This window comes from Polyergus mexicanus, unplaced genomic scaffold, assembly GCF_030449975.1.
Source record: "Polyergus mexicanus isolate NDT 795.1 unplaced genomic scaffold, iyPolMexi1.0 SCAF_9, whole genome shotgun sequence".
Taxonomy (NCBI): domain Eukaryota; kingdom Metazoa; phylum Arthropoda; class Insecta; order Hymenoptera; family Formicidae; genus Polyergus; species Polyergus mexicanus.
The window spans coordinates 10,558,530-10,580,140 of record NW_027223329.1 but is presented as its reverse complement, the minus strand read 5'-3'; the positions used below and the strand labels follow the sequence as shown (position 1 = coordinate 10,580,140).

Genomic DNA, 21,611 nt, shown 5'->3' with positions numbered 1-21,611 from the left:
ATATCCGAGCAACAAATTTTTGAGAACCGTGTCGTTTTCGATGCAAATGTGACAAGATGTCGGTATCTCTCGGGAGAGTACGAAAGTACTCTTTGGTGCCGTATCTGGATCGTTGCCCAGACTATCACGGGACTTATAAGGTATTAATTTTTTTTTTTTTTTTTTTTTTTTTTTACAATTAACATTTCACTCACTCAACTGATATTACGGCAGCTTATCGTTAGTTGAAACGATATTTTAAGAAAAAAGGACGAGGAGAGAGAGAGAGAGAGAGAGAGAGAGAGAGAGAGAAGAGAGAAGAGAGAATAAATGAATAAAGATGAGAACCTCTTGAAGGAAGGTGCCATCCTGTCGCAATCTTCTTCGATCCCATCTCCCATTGTATTCTGCAAGAATACACACGAATACGCGTAACGAACGACACGACGGAGCGTCTGTCTCAATAGCCTCTTTATTCTGCAATTATACTCGATTTACAATTCATTGTTGCACGTTTTTTTCGCCGTGTTAGTGTCGGTAACGAACGTATTTCTGTGAGTCGTACATATAAACATCGGATGATGAGAAGCATCCTTCAGAAATTTTTCTTAGAGCATGTTGGCAAAAAAGAATAAAAATATTGACGCTACGTAATCTATCAGATAAATAAGACGATAGTTTCGTAATTTGGGAACTACACATAGTTTATGTGATGATTTTTTTTTTTCCAAATACATAAAAGATAATGATGTCAGCTCACGATATATGATAATTTATTATACATAGTATGGTTTTCATTTAATTAAATAAGAAAACAGAAATAGGTTTGAAACTTGCAAATGTACTTCAAAAATTGCAAATAAAGTAAATTGATTGCATTTATGTATCTGTTGGACACTTTCCCCGGATAAATCTTTTGTTAAAAGTATTATATTTCAAAGATATATTTTTTTATTATGCAATTGAAATGTATGTATACAGCGATAATGTCTTTCTCTCTTTCCCTTTTTTTTCATATTAAAATAAATCAATAAAATTTCAAAATATCAAAAATTTTATGAAATATCTTGTGTTGCACTTGATGATGTGTGAAAAGCTTGCGTAAATATAATCGCGTTATCATCTATCGTGCGATTAAACAACGATATCTAATCTTGCGCCGTCTTCGGTTCACGGTTTATAATAACTGTCTCATATAGTCATTGGAACTGTAAGAAATTCGTGAATGTTTGAAATTTTATATTGACATTTATTTGGGGGAAAAAAAATTTTTTTTTTTCTGTCTTAGGAACTTGGTTCACAACCACTTCCAACAATCGTAACGGAAGATGCGGATAATTCCGGCCATGCGTCTCAAGGCCACAGACCACGAGCAGGTGAGTTAATAATTGACAATTGTATGTGCAATCATTACATCTTTTTCTTTCGAGGCACGCGAGCAATATTCACATTTTGCTAAAATATTCGCGCATATCATATATTATTATTATTAATCTTTGCTAACAAAATTTTAATTTTTTTAAACAAAAGGAAAAATAATAGTATATGCGAGTAGAAGATACAATTGGATTATATACACATACGTAAAGTACAATTTATTGAAAGACAGAACAACATTTTTTAAATAATTACATATTAGGTTAAATAAAATCTATCATACATTTTTGAATAAATGAAAAAGAATAATAATATAATGAGCATAATCGAAATAATTTAACTTACAGATACATGGGGCTCGCACTCGAAGACGATTAAAAAGTCGAGTTATGGAAGTGCACCCAGTTCTGGAAAATCGACACCTCTTCCGCAGCCGACCGAAGCGTCAAGTTCGTCCAGTTCCGGCAAGGGTGGTCGAAAGACTTCTGGTACTCGATCTGGTTCCACCAGTCGCAGTAATAGCCGTAGTAATAGCACGGAACGTAGAAGAAGCAGCGGTACTACGGACGACACCGCCAGTCCTACGAGAAAGCCGGCGCTCTTTGATGCTTTTAGGCCGAGGAGCAAATCGGACGCCAGCAAGAGGAAACCCAGTATTATAGCAAATATGAAAAGTGCCGTTCAGGTAAAAGAAAAGAAAAGAAAAGCGTATTAAAAATGCTTTGTATTACGATAATTAGCGGAAATTTGATAACAAAATATATTTTGGAATATAGTTTTAGAATATATTATCAAAATATACATATATTTAGTATATAGTATAATATATGTATATTATCTAGTATAAGGCATGCATTATATCAAGTTGTTAAAAAGAGAGATGCTCTCTCAAGTAATTGAGAAATGTGCAGAAAAAAAGAAGAAAGTAATTTTAACAATATTAGTATATAAAGTTGGAAAAATTTATATTTGGATAACATTTTATAATTACTACGTGCATGCGTATATAATATTGCTAATTTTTATTTATTTTCTCTTTATTTCTCTCTGCCATTATCCAGCATTCCTTGCATAGAGGATCGCACGGGAGTTCATCGGTGGATGTACATACAGAGAAAGAATATAATCGAGATAGTCAGAGAGAACAGAGAGAGAATAAGGAACAAGGAAGTGGAAGACCTAGAGCTGGATCTGAAAGTAGCAGAAATCCTGTGAGCAAAGTTATGGATCTTATCAGGCACAGGAGTCATAGTGCCTTGAGTGCAGAGGATAAGCGAAAAGCTGTAAGTAACCCTTTATGTCTACTGAGACTGAATTTAATTTATTTATTAATTCAATAGCATCAATAATAAATATTTTAAATTATGTAGATTACTGCGAATATTTGTGAGATCAACTGCATATACGTGAATATTTTATGCATCCTGTTTATTGACAAATAAAAAAAGAATATTCGGAATTCTACTTTTATTGATATTTAGCTTAGCTTTTTATAATTTATTATTTAACTTTTCATATACAAAACACACACACATACACGTATGCGCGCGCGCATATTAAATACAAATTTGAAATTGTCAGATACATTTCACGAGTCGCGCAAATATAATCTAGAATCTATATTATATAAAAATATAGAACCAATCGCGCGGTAATATAAATATAATTAGCGCGCGTTGAGAATTTGTCTTATTGTTAGCAAAGATAGATGTCTTCTTTATCGCGTGTAAGCAAGCGAGAGAGAGAGAGAGAGAGAGAGAGAGAGAGAGAGAGAGAGAGAGAGAGAGAGAGAGAGAGCGAGAGAAGGCAAAAACATTTTCTATCTTTTTGCCTTTCGGTTCTTAATTTGGGATTAACAGAGAAATTGTTATCAAATGCATGGTAAATAATATTGTGTCGTCAGTAAAGTAAAGCAATGCGTAATCGTAATTCTAATTAAATCGGTAATAAAGAAAAGGGATAACAATAACAAAAAAAAAAAAAAAAAAAAAAAAAAGTCTAAATATACTAGCTCGTAACTGCTTCATCAAAATGTTACAACAAAAATATATGAAATATGTTAAATGAATAATATTTCTAGTTACATTGTTTATATGTATATATTCATGTATGTTATGTTTACTGTTTCAAGTATCATTAAAAATGATCAACATAATTTGTATGATATATTGTTTATCTGAAAATAAATTTTGATATAATCTAATCTTTCAATGATTTTAAAATAGTATACACATATAAAATAAACTATCAAAGCATTATCGTTTTATTCTATTTTCTATTTATGCTACGACTTGTTGATAAAGCATTTATGGAGTAATATTTATGTAACATACATTTTTCTTATCTTTATTCACACAACACGCTGATGAAATTTGGTCTTTAAAATCTACGACTGATGGAAATGTGTTTCGGGCATTAAAGATATATTTTTCTTGCTCAAGATGAGGCAATATAACACAAGCGTTTATCGTATTCAGCTACTTTGTAATACGTTTGAATAACAAATTTTGTAAGTGACGATTCTCGTCGTACGAACAGGTATCTCGACGATGTTTGTGACGAAATACAACGAGTGCACAATACAGCCGTCGCTAGTGGGAGGTAGCATATGTTGGTGTATCAAGCAGAAAAATACAGGAAAGAGCGGCATATCTTCGCTCAGTGACTCGCCGCACTTGCGATACTGAACATGTGAAAAGAACGATCGTGTCTGTTACTTCTGCAGTAGTGTTTAGCTTGTGTATGTAATTGATTCGCGCGCGTAGATTGAGAAAAATTCATCGGACGATCGATTAGTAAGAGAATAATTGCAAGCAACGAGCGAGAACTGTTTTAAAAATATTGAGATGTTTTTCTTAATAAGTAGGATACCTAAAGATTGTTAATTTTTCTCCTTTGACGAAAAATGTCATAGAGAACTATTAAAATTGATTGAATGACAAATCGCGTCATGTGATGAATCATTAGCGATTCGTGAACGCTTAAAATCATAAGCATAGCTTTCCGCATACAATGTTAATTTTGAAATTACGAACATTAAAATTCGCTTGATTATGAAAACTTTTTTTTTTATTTTTTTTTTTTATTTTATTGAAAAGAAAAATGCGTATGGAATCTGAAAGATTTACCGATCCTCGCTTAGCCACTGCGAGATCTAGATAAAAAACTTGTATCTTTTCCATTATAAGTTACAGCAAGACGCTTAATGTCACGTCGGGTTACCAACAATACGAAATTTGCAATGGAAAAAACTCGAGCTGTTTACGCTGCTATGCTTTTCAAATTGCCGTATTTGCGCTACTGGCCATCTTAAATAAATTACACGTGTCGCGAAATTCTGTTGTCGACTGATGTGAAAAAAATTTTTATCTTTATTTTTATTCTAAATGCAAATTTAATTATATCGATATTATTATAAATGCATAAATGTAGTTATATAGATAGTGCGTCAAGTACATTATTATTTATTATTTGATAATATAGATTCTAGATTATAAGAATCAGAACAATGAATTTAGTGACAAATACGGCGATTAAATTGAGAAAATTATAAACAATTATCATGTATGTGTACATATATATACATACATAGAGGGAAAGAGAGAGAGAGGAAGGGAGAGGAAAACGATATCATTCGTGATCGTTTGTAAGATGAGATGACCGAATGATAGCTGACACAAACATATGTGCTGCACCTGTGACATATGTGCCACACTGTATTAGTAATCGGTTTTTCTCCTCTCCTTTATCGCACAGACAAAGCGTTAATACATCCATTATGTCATTATGTCATGGCCACACGTGAAATTCTGGAGAGACAACTCGAGAATCTAAGGAAATATCAAGGATAGAAAAGGAACGAGTTTTTGTCAATCGGCCAGATTCCATAATTAGGATTTTGTACTTTTTAAACTAGCAGATCTCGTTTATAAAGTCCGCATACATAATTTGTAATTAAGAAATTTCAAACTCAATTAGTTAATCGATAAATAGAGTAAAACAAATGATGTAACTTTAATTATTCAGTTATGCGATTTACGACAAATCTAAAAAGTGATAGACACAGAAAATTTTGAAATGTCTTCATATTTTCGATGGATAAAGAGCGGGAAGAAGGACGATTATTTCGATGCAAAACCGAGGAGTCGCTCCTTGGATGCCAAGAGTCTTGAAGCGTCCGGCATTCGACTAATTTTACAAAATGTACATATAATCATTTTTTTTTAAATAAACAATGTTTTTTTATATGCAAATAATAATGGTTGTCCCATCGATATTCTCAATATCGATTTTTTTTCTGTTAAGAGAAGAATTGCGACATTAAGGGGAACGTATAATGTTACAAAAATTAGAAAAAATAAAAATATATAATTATACAGGGAAAAAATTAATATACAAAGTAAATTTATAAAATGTGATTTAGAAAATATAATTTTATACATACATAAAAATACATACATATATACATACATACATATATACATATATATATTAGGTTGAACGGAAAATTTGTTCTGTTTTTTGCTAATAGATGAAGACTGAAAAAACGGCACACACACACACACACACACACACATATGCACACATATTCTATATGCATAACTATATTTTTTATATTCACGCGTTACTGTATTTCGATAAACAAGATATTTACATATATTTACATACAATTTGATATGGAAATTGTAAAATATTTGCAACTATTGCCCGGATTTGATGCCCGATAAATAAATTAAATTTGTCGCGTATAATGTAACAAATATCGTCGCGCGCGTGTGTATATAATTTCTTTTATTTTTGTTTCAGAGAGCGGCAGTACAACATCAGACACAAGTAGCGTCACAAAGTAAGTAACTTCTTTGATCAGTTGCATTAAAGTTTGTCTAATCTTGTTGTTGAGAAAGATGCGCATCGAGATAACTGACAAATGTGGCGCAGATTGATAATGCATCAGATATACGATTTCTGTTTATATTTTTGCGTTACAAACAGAGTTGTTAAACTTTGTTAATTGATAGTTTTTTCTTTCATTAATATACATATACATATATAAAGACGAATATATATCTGGAATATTAATTTCAATTTGAGCATTCGACATTTATGAAAATTATGAAAAAAATTAAGCTTTTTTTTTTCACGAGTATCTTTGCTAGATAGATGTTGCCATTTTATCGCGTAGCAAACATGTCACGAGAATGTCTCGATATTATATCGGTAATCATTTTCAATTTTATAGGTATTCGCGTTTTATATGTGTACAAGAATAATTGGTTTTTGTATAAAAGAATTATAATTGTACAAAATTTATATAATTATTGCAATGTTTAATTTAATATATCTACACAAATTTACATTTATGCGAATGTACCATCTAAACAAGGATGTATACATATACATGCAAGCATGTACATATACAATCCGATAATCGCATATGCGATACAATACTTGAAGTATATTACTTTTAATAATTGTTTGCAGAGTGTTTGCGCTTTAAATATATATATATATATTGGTAATTATATTTACTATTGGTGGATTGATTTCTAATTATATATTTTGAGATTTTATATTTGCGGAATATCCACGTAAAACTATATATAATATATAAGTGTCGGTACAAAAGTACACATCTATCGAGAATGATCGACCGTACGTTGGCGACAAAGTTTATAGCCTTTTGCCAAGATGGCGCTATTGAAATTTTATGAATCTAACAGCCGAAATTCAGGAACACGTATCGCTATGCGGCGATTGCGGAGTACGATGTGCGACGTGCGACGGTATACGCGACGAATGGTAGATCGTATCGAGTCAGTGGCAATGGGCAGTGCGCGTTTCAACGGCAAACACCGACGATCGATGCCCGCGTGACTCGAAATCCATTAGCGGTACATCGCACTTGGATGTTTCCGATACGGAAATCTCATGCTTTTGCGTCTCTACAGTCACCCTTGCCGTGTCCTTTAAATGCGCGGCGTTGGTCTTCGAGAGACAAGCGTGACAAATGTGACATGCGTGTCAAGCGTGTCAACGGTACAGAATGAGACCCGCGTTCGTCGTAAACATCGCTCATCGTCGCGTATCGCTGTGCGTCGATTGTGCGTGCGGCAACGCTTGTATTGTCAGTGAGTTTGCAAAGGACGGTGGTATCGCGCGTTTTCGATGAATCGTACGATACAGTGTTGACGCAAGTTTCTCTCTCTCTCTCTCTCTCTCTCTCTCTCTCTCTCTCTCTCTCTTTCTTTTTCTTTCTTTCATTGATGTTACATCATACATATTATATATGTGACTTTATGCCCGAGGCGGAGTATATTTTTTCTTCTTCTTTTTTACTCTTTTTAAAGAAAAGAATAGCATATATTATACGATACACGAGAGAACGAAAAGAGTAGGTGAGTCTTTTTATCACATGTTTACGTTATACGGCCGAAAGACGCGTCTGCATAAAACGGATAAGATTCGCATCGTCTGCATTTTTCTTGCGGTTATCGCTGTTGCTCTTTGCGAGTCTCGTGTCCTTTAAATGAAATGAGAGAGCTTAAAGTTGGTAAATTGTAAATTGCAAACTGAATACGCGGCCATCTATAACGGAAATCTTTCCGGCATCTCCTCATTCGGCATTCGACAATATTTTCTTCCGTTTTTCTCGTTATTACGTTAATTTAATAATTTATTTAATAAGTCACCTAATCGACGACGAGAACGATGATGATGATGACGACGACGATGACGACGACGACATCATTGCAAAGTTTCTTTCGATTAGTTGTACGTAACTACGTCATTCAGAAGCGGCATCGTTTTTTCTTATTGTTAGCCGCATTACATGCATTTCTACTTAAAATGATGTATTGTGGAATGTGGAGTGTGACACATCGAGCACAAGCATTTCTTCTCTCTCCTTAAAGAGAGGAAGGGATGAAAGATAAATATTAACGGGGAAAAATGATAGTTGGTAGTGTGTCTAAAAGAAATAGGATTTTCCATTTTTCAAACATGTAATTTAAACTGTTCTTTAATTTTCGTCCGATTCCTTTTGCGTTTGAGACTCTCGACCAAAGAATACCGCTTTCGATATAAGAGAAAAGTAAAAAGGGGTCATTATTCATATACAAAAGTTAAGATATAACATAGCGCGATGATAAGAAAAATCGAACAGTTCGATCCCCATCGAGCACATTGCGCGAGCATCCGTGGAGTGTTTTCGTTGGCCTTGAAAAACCGGTCTCTCGGAGATATATTTGTACATCGATCGTTTCATGTTCGGAGCCGAAAACGCTTAGACGTAAAGTGCCCAGAAATGTCGATAAACTCTCAGGAGTGTTATATAAACGGTGAAAAATTATTTGTTAAAGGCTATACGGTAAATTTATGACGCGATACCAAGAGTTTCGTGCGCTCGAGTACACTCGGCCTAAAAAGTAACACGCTATATTCGTCAAGTTAGCACATTTGAAAAGAGCATTGTCTCAACGTGCCTCGTACATCATGAGTCGAAACTGTGATATTAGGTGTACAACTTTGCTTCCGCCGTTTTTTTTTCCCCGAAATTCGAGGCTTTATTGTAAAAAACTGGTTATACATTTATGATTCGTTTCGAAATTGCTTGTTGAGTCACTCCCAATGATCGTGCCAATTCTTTTTGACTTTGACTCGAGTCTTCATTAAGTAATGCCTCCAATTCCGCATCTTCGAAAATCTTCTCTCTTCCACCGCTATGCCGGTCTTCGACGTGAAAATCACCGTTCTTGAATCGTTGAAACCACTCACGACACGTTTTTTCATTAATAGCGGCTTCACCATAAGTATTTGAGAGAATTCGACGAGCCCCAGCCGCAGATTTCTTCATATTGAAGCAGAAAATTAATCGACTAATGTTTCTATGGGGTTATGTTGACAGATGCCCAAGTTTATTGCATGACGTCTATCATCTATTTATTTCGATCGCTGCTTACCGCTAAAGCCATCTATAGGAAAACGGCGGAAGCAAAGTTGTACACCTAATAATTCAGCTTCTAAATGTAAATGTTTCACACACGTTGCATGAAATATCGATACGTAAAATTCAAAAATAATTTATGAAAAAATGTATACAATATTTAAATTACTGACGTATTAATTGATATAGATATATTATCAAATATTTTTGAATCAATAATCCTGACGCACGAAAATCTAAATACGAGCGCGCACGTTTTCCTTTTGTCAAGCATAACTTTTTATATCAAGATTCTTTTACTCTAAATTTTTTTTTCTTTTTTTCGTATGCATAATGTGTCACGTTGCTCTTTTTGTAATTCGCAATTGCGGCTTTGACGTTTTATACGATAAGACCGCAACTTTGATAACATTTGCAGACGTAGCGAGCCAAGTAGACTCAAGTTCTCGTGTAACGAGTAAATATCATGTGACGTTACACGGGGATATCACACATTTAATCGGAGAGATTAATCGTTTAATCGACGCCCACGATATTTAAAGATCAAACTTGGAAACAAAACAAAATTACAAATAAAAAGTACGATAAATAACGAATTCACATCTTTATCATTATTATCATACAAGATATTAAAACAGAAAATAGTTTTATGCGATTCACTTTGTAACGCATCCAACGAATCGTATATTTTAATAACTTTATGTAACGTTAAACATCTTGTTATTACGACTTAAATGGTAACAGTTACCGGAAATACATTTATAGGAAATATAAATTGTTCGACATATTTAACTTATTCGTGTATATATGGAATTGATTATTTTCACATAAAAGATACATTGATTTTTATTATAAAAATGTTATTAAAAAATTGAGTAAAAATCATCAATTTCTTCAAGATTATCTTGACAAAGAGAAGGAATTTTGAAAATATTTTCTTACTCTATGAAATATATTTCTTGCATTTGAAACGGATGATCAATATTACGTATACACAATTTAAGTATATTTAACAATTCGTGAGTAGTTGTTTTATTGTTAATTTCTATCGGTAGAGGTGTACAGTTTTTAACTTGAAGTAAAATAGAATCCGCCGCGGATTTGTGCAAATTATTTTCATGTCTCACGGGTGTTTTGAAAATTCAATTTATTGTGTGCGTTTTGTTGCGAGAATATATTACGTAGTCTTTTATTGTTGGGGGGGGGGGGGGGAAGAAGATTCAAGGTCTTTACAAATTAGCATGTGCATAGTATTTATGGTACGAATTTGCTCAAAACAATCGTTATTCGAAAATTGTTTATTGTTTTACACGTTTAAATTTAAATATTAAGATAATTTTTTTATCCAATCTTTTCAGTCATTTTACATGTATTTATACGTATTGTTTTATTTAGAAAACATATTATTTATTGTTTGAAAAATATATATTTTTCTTTTCGTTAGCTCTTGAATAACGTGTAAAAAGTATGTAAAAAATGTTGACAAATTTTTCCCTTTTTCTTAAAAAAGAAAATATATTTATATTTTTAATCCATGCAAGTTACAAATTACGCGCGTGAAAATGTAGCGTGTGCTTCTCAAGGATATCTATGTACCGCGGTAACAATGCCATTTCTGTTTAAAAGTTTGCAGTCGTCTCTGAATTATTACTAACTTTGCAATATGATGCAAAATGGTATTTTATTTTTATTTGTATATTTCTTACGCACCGTTGAAAATTCTCGCGCGTTCCGCTTATCTCGTGTCACAAAAACCAATATTAACTCTGTCGTTTAACGAGATAAACGAGACATATCCGTAGATAGTATACAAGTCGCTACGAGTCGCGCAATCTTCCTTTTTTCTCTATCGTCTACTATAACGTTCGAGTAAAATGATTGTTTGTCCTTTAATTAATTCGCAAATTTCCGCTCGAATCTCGGACTCGATTCGCTATCGTTTCGTTGTCGGTATGTTAGTTTGAGGCGAAGCAACGATCTCTGAACGTTTGCCTCGTGAAGGGCTTCGATCGATACGACCTACTTCTTCCTCATCCTCGACCCTCGAGCCCGAAATTTACCGTTTCAGAGACGCAATTGTAGAAATTGGGACATCGCTACAACCGTTTTGGAGACAGAGTGTAGATCGAAATAGAGAATACACATGTAGTTTCGCGAAAAATCTTAAGAAAGAAAAAAAGAGAAATTGCCAACGAGATAGAAACGATAACGATAATAATAGTAAATAGTAGCTACGTATTAATAAACGGTAAAAGCTGTCGTTCTCGGCAGCTCTGTTTAATAATTGGCGGCACTGTGACTGCTTCCGCTAATCACGCAATCAGTCTCGTGTGTCGTAAATGTTTCCTTCTGAATCTTAATTTTCTGCGTAGTGTGACGCAACGCAGCCGCAGCTGTTGCACGATGATCGTATATTTTGTGAGAATTCAAATATTTCACGCAATCGTGTGCATTACTCTCTTTCGTTATGTTATATTATATCACGATCGCATTTTTACGATTCGGTTATCGCGACACGATCATTATTATTATTATTATTGAATGGTAGAAAACCCTGCTTGTTATATATATATATATATATATTTGTAACAGAGTTTGCGTCATTATAACATATCGTCGTTATTATACCGTCGTTATTCATATACGAGTTTATTTTTATCCGCTCTTATATTTTTAATATTTTAATCGGACGCGCTATCTCTCTAAAGCTAAATCTTATTCGTTAAAAGCGCTCGTTACGAAAATTCGATTGGTTCGCGAAGCTTTATTAAAGATTCATCCGCGTTTGCCAAAATTTAATTGGCATCAGATATGACTTTCATTTTCTTTCTGTTAGATTTTTGGTCCAATATACGTAATACGCGAATAATTTCCTTCTGAAATTTTCGACGCGCAAATAGAATCGACGTAGCATGATGAAGCTATTCAAATAGCTGTTTAAATAACTTGGGTACAAGGAACAAGTTCTTTTTTTTTTTTTTGTATTATCATTTTTGGAATAATTTTAATTTGTAAAGAAAAAAACATATATTATTCCGAGATTTTGCATCGGAATTATATTTTGGTTTGCGCTAAATAAATTTGTCGTTGAGAGAATAAAGCAGTTTGCACAATATTTTCTTTGCGCGCAAAGTTGTGCGAATATATACTTTTTTTACCGTAAATGCGAAATACGAAATATACGAAAGAAATATGATCCCTTACGAAAAGATATTACTAAATGTTACAGATAGGGAGGAGAAATTTTATACACACGCATACATACACACACTTTAGTCAAAAATATTAGATGTTGCTTAATCGTTCTTAAAACTTGTAAGTTCTTTTAAAGTCGAATGCCGAGATTTGTTGTAATGTGCGGAGGAAAACACTCGTAAATATCCTTTTACACGTGTAAAAGCGAGAATGGAAAGTGATTATTGTCTCTCCGTGTTTCTCGGCGATTATTTTCGTTTCGAAATTACTTGGCATCGTTATTCGCAGATTCCGTGACGTCCGATGAACATTGGCGGAACTTGCGCGGTCGTTTCCGTTGAGCGATATCAAAGTCATTGTTTGCGACACGTCCGTCTCGTGAAATGCACGGAATAAGCCACCTTTTGTCTCATCATCATCATCATGGCTCCGATAATAACGGCAGCGACACCAGAAGCTCCATCTCCTCCGTGTCGTCCGACATTCGGGATCACGACACGAGGTTTCTACAGGAGCTGTTGAGCCAGAAACACGAGAACAAGCTCTATTTCCACGAGCGACACGTATCCCGAGGCTCGGTCAGTTCCGCGTATTCGTACGCTTCCTCGTCCTACGGCTCATCTTACGGCTCCGGCTCCGGCTCGTCTAATCATCATCAGTCCTTGTACAACACGATTCACGGTAACAGCCATTATCCTTCTCATCATCATTATCACCATCACCAGCAACATCAAAATCGGGCAACGAGCAGCGGTAAAGCGTCACCCTCGTCACCTAGTCCGACCAACGAACACGAGAAACAACATCACCATTATCACAGCATACAGGAGATGATACGGCATTTCGGTAGAAGATTGGGACACATCAGACGGCAAAGCGAGTGTCACGAGAGTCCCAAGAAACGGGAAGAAGATTTCAGGAACAGAAGTCAGAGTTTGGACGGCGGCGCCAGGCATTCCGCCAGTCTGCGAGAGGCCGATTGCGAGACTACCTACAGGATTTATGAAAGCATACTCAGCCAAGGTAACTCACGCGAGCGAACGTGAGACGTGAGCTGATCCCCTGACGAATTCTCAATGAAACGCGTCATTTTTTCTATCCGATAATACGTGTACGCGTATGTCTACGATAAATAGTAATCATTTTACCTCGTACGTACATTACCATGCACATTAGTGTGAGGGCTTATATAAAACTATTTATCGAAGATATATATTTTCTCCGACAATACTAAATATTACTAATGCAGAATTTGTCGTAGTTTCTATTATAATAACTGTATAATCACAGTTTGGAAAAAAATTCGAAAAAAAAGAGGGGAGAATGATTTGATATTGTCTTTATCAATGTTATTGAAATGGATTTGTTAATTTGTGTACAGCTAAACGTGTGTAGAAAAATGTTTAAGAAAAAAAAACATGTATACGATAATGACGATCGCGTGTCTCTCTTTGCCAGTGTCTTTCGTTTGCTCTACTATTTCGGTTTTCCGGCTGCCTTTCATTGCGCAATATGTTTTTGTACCAACTACAAACGCGTATGGAAATTCTGTCGCGTGTCGCTAAATTGACCATTCGTACAATATTGTTCCGTTAAGCTGGCGTCAGACTATGCGCGTATATATTCATAATTCGCGATTCGCGATTCGTGAACGGTACATAGAAATCTGATTGGTTGAATTTGACGAATTTGACGAATCTTTCGTCCACACTATGCACGAATTATAAACGAATCGCGAATACGCGCATAGTCTGCCAATTTATACCCATATACGAATATTGTAAACGCGTCTGAGGGATGCGAAACAACGAAATATATATAGGAAGGGGGGGGGGGAGGGAGGCGGAGGATAATGCATGAATAAATATTTAGTAAAATAATGACTGATTTTAATACTCGCGAAAATATGTTGGTATCTTTTGTCAGTGCAAAAGTATCATTAAAGTATCTTAATCTTTCTGTTATGAGGAAATTTATGGACCTTTCTTTCTACATCTTTATATCTTCAAATATTAACAGTAAGATATATTCGATGCAAATATATAAAAATACATCTTTTCTCTTTATCATGTTTTTATCGTACTTATCTAGGTTTCATTTCAATCTTTCGAACAATTCTATTTCTGATTCGATTGCATCGATTCGCTTCATCTCGCATTTTTTTATAAAACTCGATAATTACGTATTAATGCATGGAAACATGCCTTGACCCGATTATATTGTTATCATTATAGTTTTTGCTAATGTGATAAGTATGTAAAGATTCATTCATTATCTCATTTCTTACGCATATTCATAAAAATGGAGCATTTATCAAAAATAAATCGTAAACAAATTATCGTAATAATTTGAACCAAATTAAGGTAATGAAATAGAAATAAAAAAAAAACAACATTTGCATGTGCGCAGGCTTTCTATCACAATTTATATCACATCCTATTCTCTAAGACTGTTTTTTACTGTACGCCGTTTTGTTGACACACGCATGTTATCTTGATATTTTTTGATCGCGAACAGAGTGTGTACTTATTTTGCTTTTATATAGAGAGAATTTGTGTTTTAATTGATTAATTTTCAAACAATATATATTATCTCTTTGTATATTTGCCAAAACAATTGGCAATTTTGTAATTGGCTAACATTTGTTTCACTCTTATTATACGGGCATATAACGCAAAGCGCGCGCGCTCATGGAATAAACATCGCCGATAAAGCGGGATATCGCTTGAACGTCTCACGCTGAGGAAGCGGATTTAATCGTAGAAACGTGCGCAAACGACCTTCGTTGAGAGAAAAATAAAATTCCAAGACCCCGGCCCTCGGCACCCGGTACGCGATCGAAGCATTTCTCGTGTGAGCGGTAGCTATGATATATCATCTTCTTCTATTTTACAATGGATAATAGTAATGTGTTATCGTGAAAATCTTGGATGAATGATGTCGAACATTTATTAAAAGTAAACGAACAAAATATTTGCTTTAACAATCTTTCCAGTGGCAAATGTGTAGAACAAAGTCCTGAACAAAAAGTCTGCACTGCGAGTTAGATTATAATAAGTGAATGTATTATTGAAAACAAGTATTGCCTTGCAATATTTTTTTTTGACAAATATTTATTATATATAACATAGTAACATTTTCTACGAAATATCCAAACTGTCATTTACATGAGTGACAATCATAATCCTTTAAAATACATTATTTGTATGGCACACTATGCCATAATACATTTGCATATATTATAAATAAGTACTTTGTTAAATGTATAATTTTTTTACGAGAAACGATTTTAAAAAAGTAACTTATAATTCAATTCATTGAATAAATTGTACGAATTTTGAAAGTAAAAGTAAATTGATTTATTTTTGATTATATTTTTTTTATACATATATATGATAAGAATGTGTAAATAACACAAGTTACATTTTACGTAATTCGCGGTGACAAAAATTTTGCGCGTCTGTTCATGAATTGTGTAATATTACATAGGCCATTTAGAGCGAGACATAGGAGAATTGGATTAATTGCAAGCGTTATGACAGTTGATGATAATAAAACACATATGATATAATCGATCAAAGTCGATCGACGATATAAATACATGTGATTAGTATGATCATGCTGTGGAAAATCATTCTTATATCTAAATATAGCTATTTTTCTCTTTCCTATAAATTATATACAAACATATGTATATGTATATATAATTTGTAGAAAATATTTTTATATACCATATAATATATTGTATTATTATATTAGTTGTTATAAATAATTGATATATATATATATATATATATATATATATATATATATATATTAGAAATTTTTTATATATTTTATTAATCCGCTTGTTTTAGGTGCGCTGAGGAGAAGTTCGTTGGATCCAAGTGCACGAAGATTGTCTCTTGGGGCACCCGCGATACCTCACAGAGCGTCCGATGCTTGCCTGGATCCGGTTCACGCTGCCATACTCTTCAGGGATGCTCGAGGGGTAAGTTGATTGTCGTTATTAAATATAAAACAATTGTCTTTACTATTTTGTAATTTTTTTAATTAATAATTTGATATCTCGCGCCAAATATCCCTTGTATATTTAAGAGTGCATTAATATTTTAAAGCAATTAATTTTATTATATGTTTTCAACAATTGTGTACAGATACAGATTATGAGTAAAAAAGATTGTCATCTTTTTTTGGAATAATTGCGCACAAGAAAGGAAAATGCTACCGTATGTTTCATTCGATGCGTATATCCATCGAATATAAATGAATAAAAATAATATAGCTCGATTGAAATTTTTTTAGCAATATTATTTTCGCGTATGAAATTATTCCAACAAATGAGACATGCAAATACTTTTTTATCTATATAAAAAATACTGCTGGCTTTATAACGATTGATTGAGATATAATAATATGTCGAAAATGCAATCTCTCTCTCTCTCTCTCTCTCTCTCTCTCTCTCTCTCTCTCGCACATGCGCGCAAATTGAGGGGTATAATGTACATTTTTTCGTAATAAAGCGGAAACGTTTAATGAATAATGAATAATCGTAGCATATCGATTTCATGAAGGACTATTGTGAATCTAGGTCATGAGAAAGGTTTAAAAATGACGAAAATATACAAAGGTCGAGAATATACGGGGTGAGTCTTTTCAATCTTAACAGGTAAATATGTCAAAACCTGTAAGTTTTAGAAGGAAACTTTTTAGACAAAAGTTGTTTGGTTCTGAGGGGAAAAGGAGATTGGAATATTAGTTAGCATTGTTAAGGTCGTAGTATCAAGGTCACATTGAATTTTTTAAATTAAAAAAGAAAAACAAATAATTGTAAAAAAAAAAATACATTGTAAATAATTATATACTTTTTCTTAAAAACAATTATTTTCTTTTATACCAATTGATTTGTCTCATTATTCTGTACATAAAAGTATTACGGTAAGATTATCGAAAATTAAATATTTTAGAAGATATTTTATTTTTTATATTAAAATATGTTAGATTACGATATAAAATAACTCAAAAAGTACTTAATGAAAACATACTTTATTATAGAGTTTTGAAAAGGTCTCGACAAGGGCTGATAAGAATATGCAATAAAAAAATAGAGGTTTTAATTTAAAAAATTCAATGTGACCTTGATACAATCTTAACAATGCCATCCAAGATCTAATTAATATTCCTATCTCCTTTCCCCCTCAGAACCAAACAACTTTTGTCTAAAAAGTTTTCTTCTAAAACTTACAGGTTTTGAGATATTTGTCTATTAAGATTAAGAAGACACCCTATATATGTATATATAATCTTTTTATCGTATTAATATTCAAAGAATATTAAATCAAATATTTAATGCTCGTCTTCGTTGGATTATACATTGTACATTTGCGAAATATGTGTGACGATAAGCGTTACAATATTGTAAATAAGTTTGAGCGTTATTGTGACGTTAAAATTCAAGACTCAAACGTCGATAAAGAACTTTCCTTCTAACGATATACTAGTGTACTATTTTACCACGAGTCGATAATTTATCGTCGCGGCGCAAAATTATCTATAAAGTAAAATCAACTCTGTATGCTCGACTTGTTTGTATTTTAAGCGTGATTAAATGGTTTTGTAGTATGTGAAACGCGCAGGCACATAATTGGCATTCTGCTCTCTTTCTAATTTTCAGAAAATGATATCTATTAGGAGACAATAATGTGTATCGAGAAATAATTTTAGTCATATATATAGAAAATGATGTATGCATCGCGTAACGAGTGCGCAACGAGTTTTATCTTTTTAACATGTTTATTTTTCCTTACAATTAGTTTGTCTCTCAATTTTATTTCTTATTGTTAGATAAGATATTACTTCGCCATTATTTAAGTCTAAGTTTGTTCTTTGCGTTTACTTTACCGTTCTGTTATAATACGCGCCAAGTACATATTTAAACGCTTATCGATGTTGTTATCGTATGCAATGGTTGACTCGACAGATACTACGTGCGAATGCCATTATCCGAACGTACGAGAACATAACATACGAGGAAATGATATCTCTTCGATAAACGGATAATCGGTTAATTGGATCCAATTAATGATTTGGGATAACGAAGATGCGGCGTACGCGAAATGAGGCGTCACGAGCGGCGCGTGTAAAGCGATGCGCCGTAAATTTCATACGCAACGTGTTGCAAGCTCGACGAGAGCCGAGAGTCGAGAGAGTCGAGAGCCCAGAGCCCAGAGCCTAGAGCGCAGAGCCCAGTCGCAGTCGCATCGGGCGCCACAGTCTGAACGGGATACGGGATGATCCAGTTGAACACGAGCGATCGAGCTGGTGTTGACGACGAAGCGAGAAAACCGATGATTGTAGTTAATCGTATCGTTCCTTTCGTACCTCTCGTGCGCGATGAGTTTTCTTTTTTTTCTTTCCTTTCTCGACTCTGGTGATCTCAAGATCGACCGAATCGGCTTGTGCGCTCGATCGTTAGCGAATAATATCAACGTAACGTCCTAAATAGGTGCCGGCATCACGATGCGAGTTTTCGTTCGATGAAATTTTCAAGAGCGCGTTCTTATGAGAAGGATTGACGAGTGAGTGCGTTATTAACATGTTACTCTTAATCGCGACAGGATTAATTAATCGTCATCTCCTTGTACGAGTGAATAATTATCTCGGACGTTTGACGGATTTTCATCAACGTTTACCTTTTACGCGTGTCTTTTTCGCATAGATAAGCTAATAAACGATAAGGATTAGAAGACCTAACGGTCGCCCAGAGTCAGTATTCGCGTTAGAGATCAAAAGTGATAAAAACATGCCATTTATTATTTTTCACCTATAGAGTAATAATAATAATAATAATAATAAAATAATGGCACGGGAAATTTAATTTTAAATCGCATCTTGTGGGCCAATGCTTCAATTACCAATGAGCAACAATACAAACAAACACTTGTTGCTAAAGAAACATGCGCAGAGTGCCGGATATACTGCACAAGCAACGGATCCTTCTTGGCCCTGACCTTAACATCTTCCCTTACTTTTAAAATCAATCAAGTTTGGCAATACGAACGAGATATTGAATAATCGCGATACGCAACTTTGATGACTAGCATCTTATTTTCCAAGATGATTGATTCTTCGCTTCGATGACTCGACTCGAGAGAGCGGGAAAAACAGGTTTTCCATTACATTCGCGGAGCACGAAACTTTTATTCGTGTCATAATTATTAAGTGTTGCGACGTGATGATAAAGTGCAACTTTAATTTACATATATATAATGAGCGTAAAAATATAATGAAGAATATACTTGAATACTCAAACTTGCTGAAATTTCGTATGTCGAATGCAAATGTCGAAACTTTTTGTAAACAATTGCGATTTGGAATTATATTTAGATATTCATTACTCGCGACTTGATCGACGAGTCGCAAATATTGGCTCCGATATACGACTGCGATTCGGGCTAAATTCCACACGCGAATCTAACTACGCGGTATGCCTGCCCTCCTTCCCGTGTTTATTTCTAGATTTTTAATATCGAGTTTTCCCTGCGTTTGACTGCATTTAATAAAGAAAGTACATACACGTACATGTAACGTCGATATTATATTTATCTCTTTGCGCGTACATATCACGCATGTGTGTATGCTTTAGACAAATGTATTTTAGTTTACATTTAAGTTGTAATCTTTATTGACTCGGTTGTGCGCGCGAGTTTAGCGAGTACCCATTAGAAATCCGACTTACAATGGTCTCGATAAGCTGATAGATACATGAAATTGTTAACAACTACGATAGATTACAATGACGGAATTTTCGCGTGGGCGTTTCATTTAAATCTCCACAAGCTTCTTTAAGCTTGTACGCGTCGTATTTTTAAAGCGATTCCACTTTATGGACAGTTCTTATTTTTCAATTCGCTTTTTCTTCTCGCGACGCTTCATCGACAAGTTGTCGCCTCGGATGTCGCATGTTCCTCACCGTCGTCACCGCCCATGACGCACGAGTGTTTTTTTATCTTACACATATAAAGCAGCCTTGCGAATGCGTTTGTATCGAAACTTTATCCATGCCTATTGCGTTGTGTTATTGCAAAAATCCATTATACGCCATATAACGTGACAAGGAGTTACATTGTGTATAATGCTCGCTAAGCATTTCTGTGTACGTTTCCTCGATAAAGCCAAATCATACCGCTAAATGATAAATTAATCCCGATAAGTTAAGTAACCAATAAAAAAAAAAGAACGTGGCCACTGCGTTTAATGGCTAACAATAAGTCACTCTCGGCTGAATTTCCGTCAGAAATTTCCGTGTCTCTCCGTCGTACAATATTTTTAGATTCGACTAGACACGAGGCGTGTGCGCGCAAATCCATTTCGCGCGATATATCTTTCGTTTTACAATCTTTTCCTTTTCTTTTTCCATCTCTCTACGAATAAATTTGTTGGTTTTAATCAAGTATCTCAAATTATTGAGGATATATATAATAAAATATATTGCGAAAGATTCTTGGTCGCTGCCATCCTTTATCGCATGTTCGTTCGTTATACTTGTTACACGTATTATTTATTTATACGTTCTATCTATCGTTTTACTATTCTTGTAAAAAAATGACCGTAAAGGCGAAAGGAAGAAGAAGCATTTTCCAAACCAATGAACCAATAAAAAACGGCAGTGTATCGGTTTTTTCCCTCCCCTTTTTTTTTAAATGTAAAAAAGAGATTTTCAAAGTTTAATCATTCTGAATTTGTTCGTAATTATATATGTATGTATATAATCGGATACAATGACTGTAATTTAAAACATAATTATTGACGCTCTTAACAAATACGCTAGCTCTTCGTTACAAATTTCTTCATTACTTTAACACTACGTGTAAATTAATCTTTTTTAAATAAATTTTGGCTCAACGATCAATTTTTTGCAGAATGTTCAATTCATTCAAAGTCAACTATCGATAGGGGTGAAAATAAAAGTGAAAAAATTGGTAATTAAATTATTATTGAAAAAGTAGGAAATAAATTTATAAATGACGAAAATAACGACGAAAATATTGAGTTATATACTATTCGATAATTAAATCTCAAAAATAGTTTTCGCATATTAAAATGCAAAAATAACGCG

The 21,611-nt window shown here is 33.9% G+C and overlaps 1 protein-coding gene across 1 annotated transcript in view; it reads left to right on the top strand.

Annotated features, from left to right (window-relative positions):
• The window catches only part of Snf4agamma (SNF4/AMP-activated protein kinase gamma subunit), a 34,661-nt gene that overhangs the window by 4,789 nt on the left and 8,261 nt on the right, over nucleotides 1-21,611 (top strand). Inside the window, exons 3-7 of the mRNA XM_070301561.1 lie at nucleotides 1,268-1,355; nucleotides 1,704-2,041; nucleotides 2,418-2,639; nucleotides 6,163-6,202; nucleotides 16,351-16,484. Coding sequence (XP_070157662.1) covers nucleotides 1,268-1,355; nucleotides 1,704-2,041; nucleotides 2,418-2,639; nucleotides 6,163-6,202; nucleotides 16,351-16,484 — 822 coding nt within the window. The remainder of the gene's footprint in view (nucleotides 1-1,267; nucleotides 1,356-1,703; nucleotides 2,042-2,417; nucleotides 2,640-6,162; nucleotides 6,203-16,350; nucleotides 16,485-21,611) is intronic.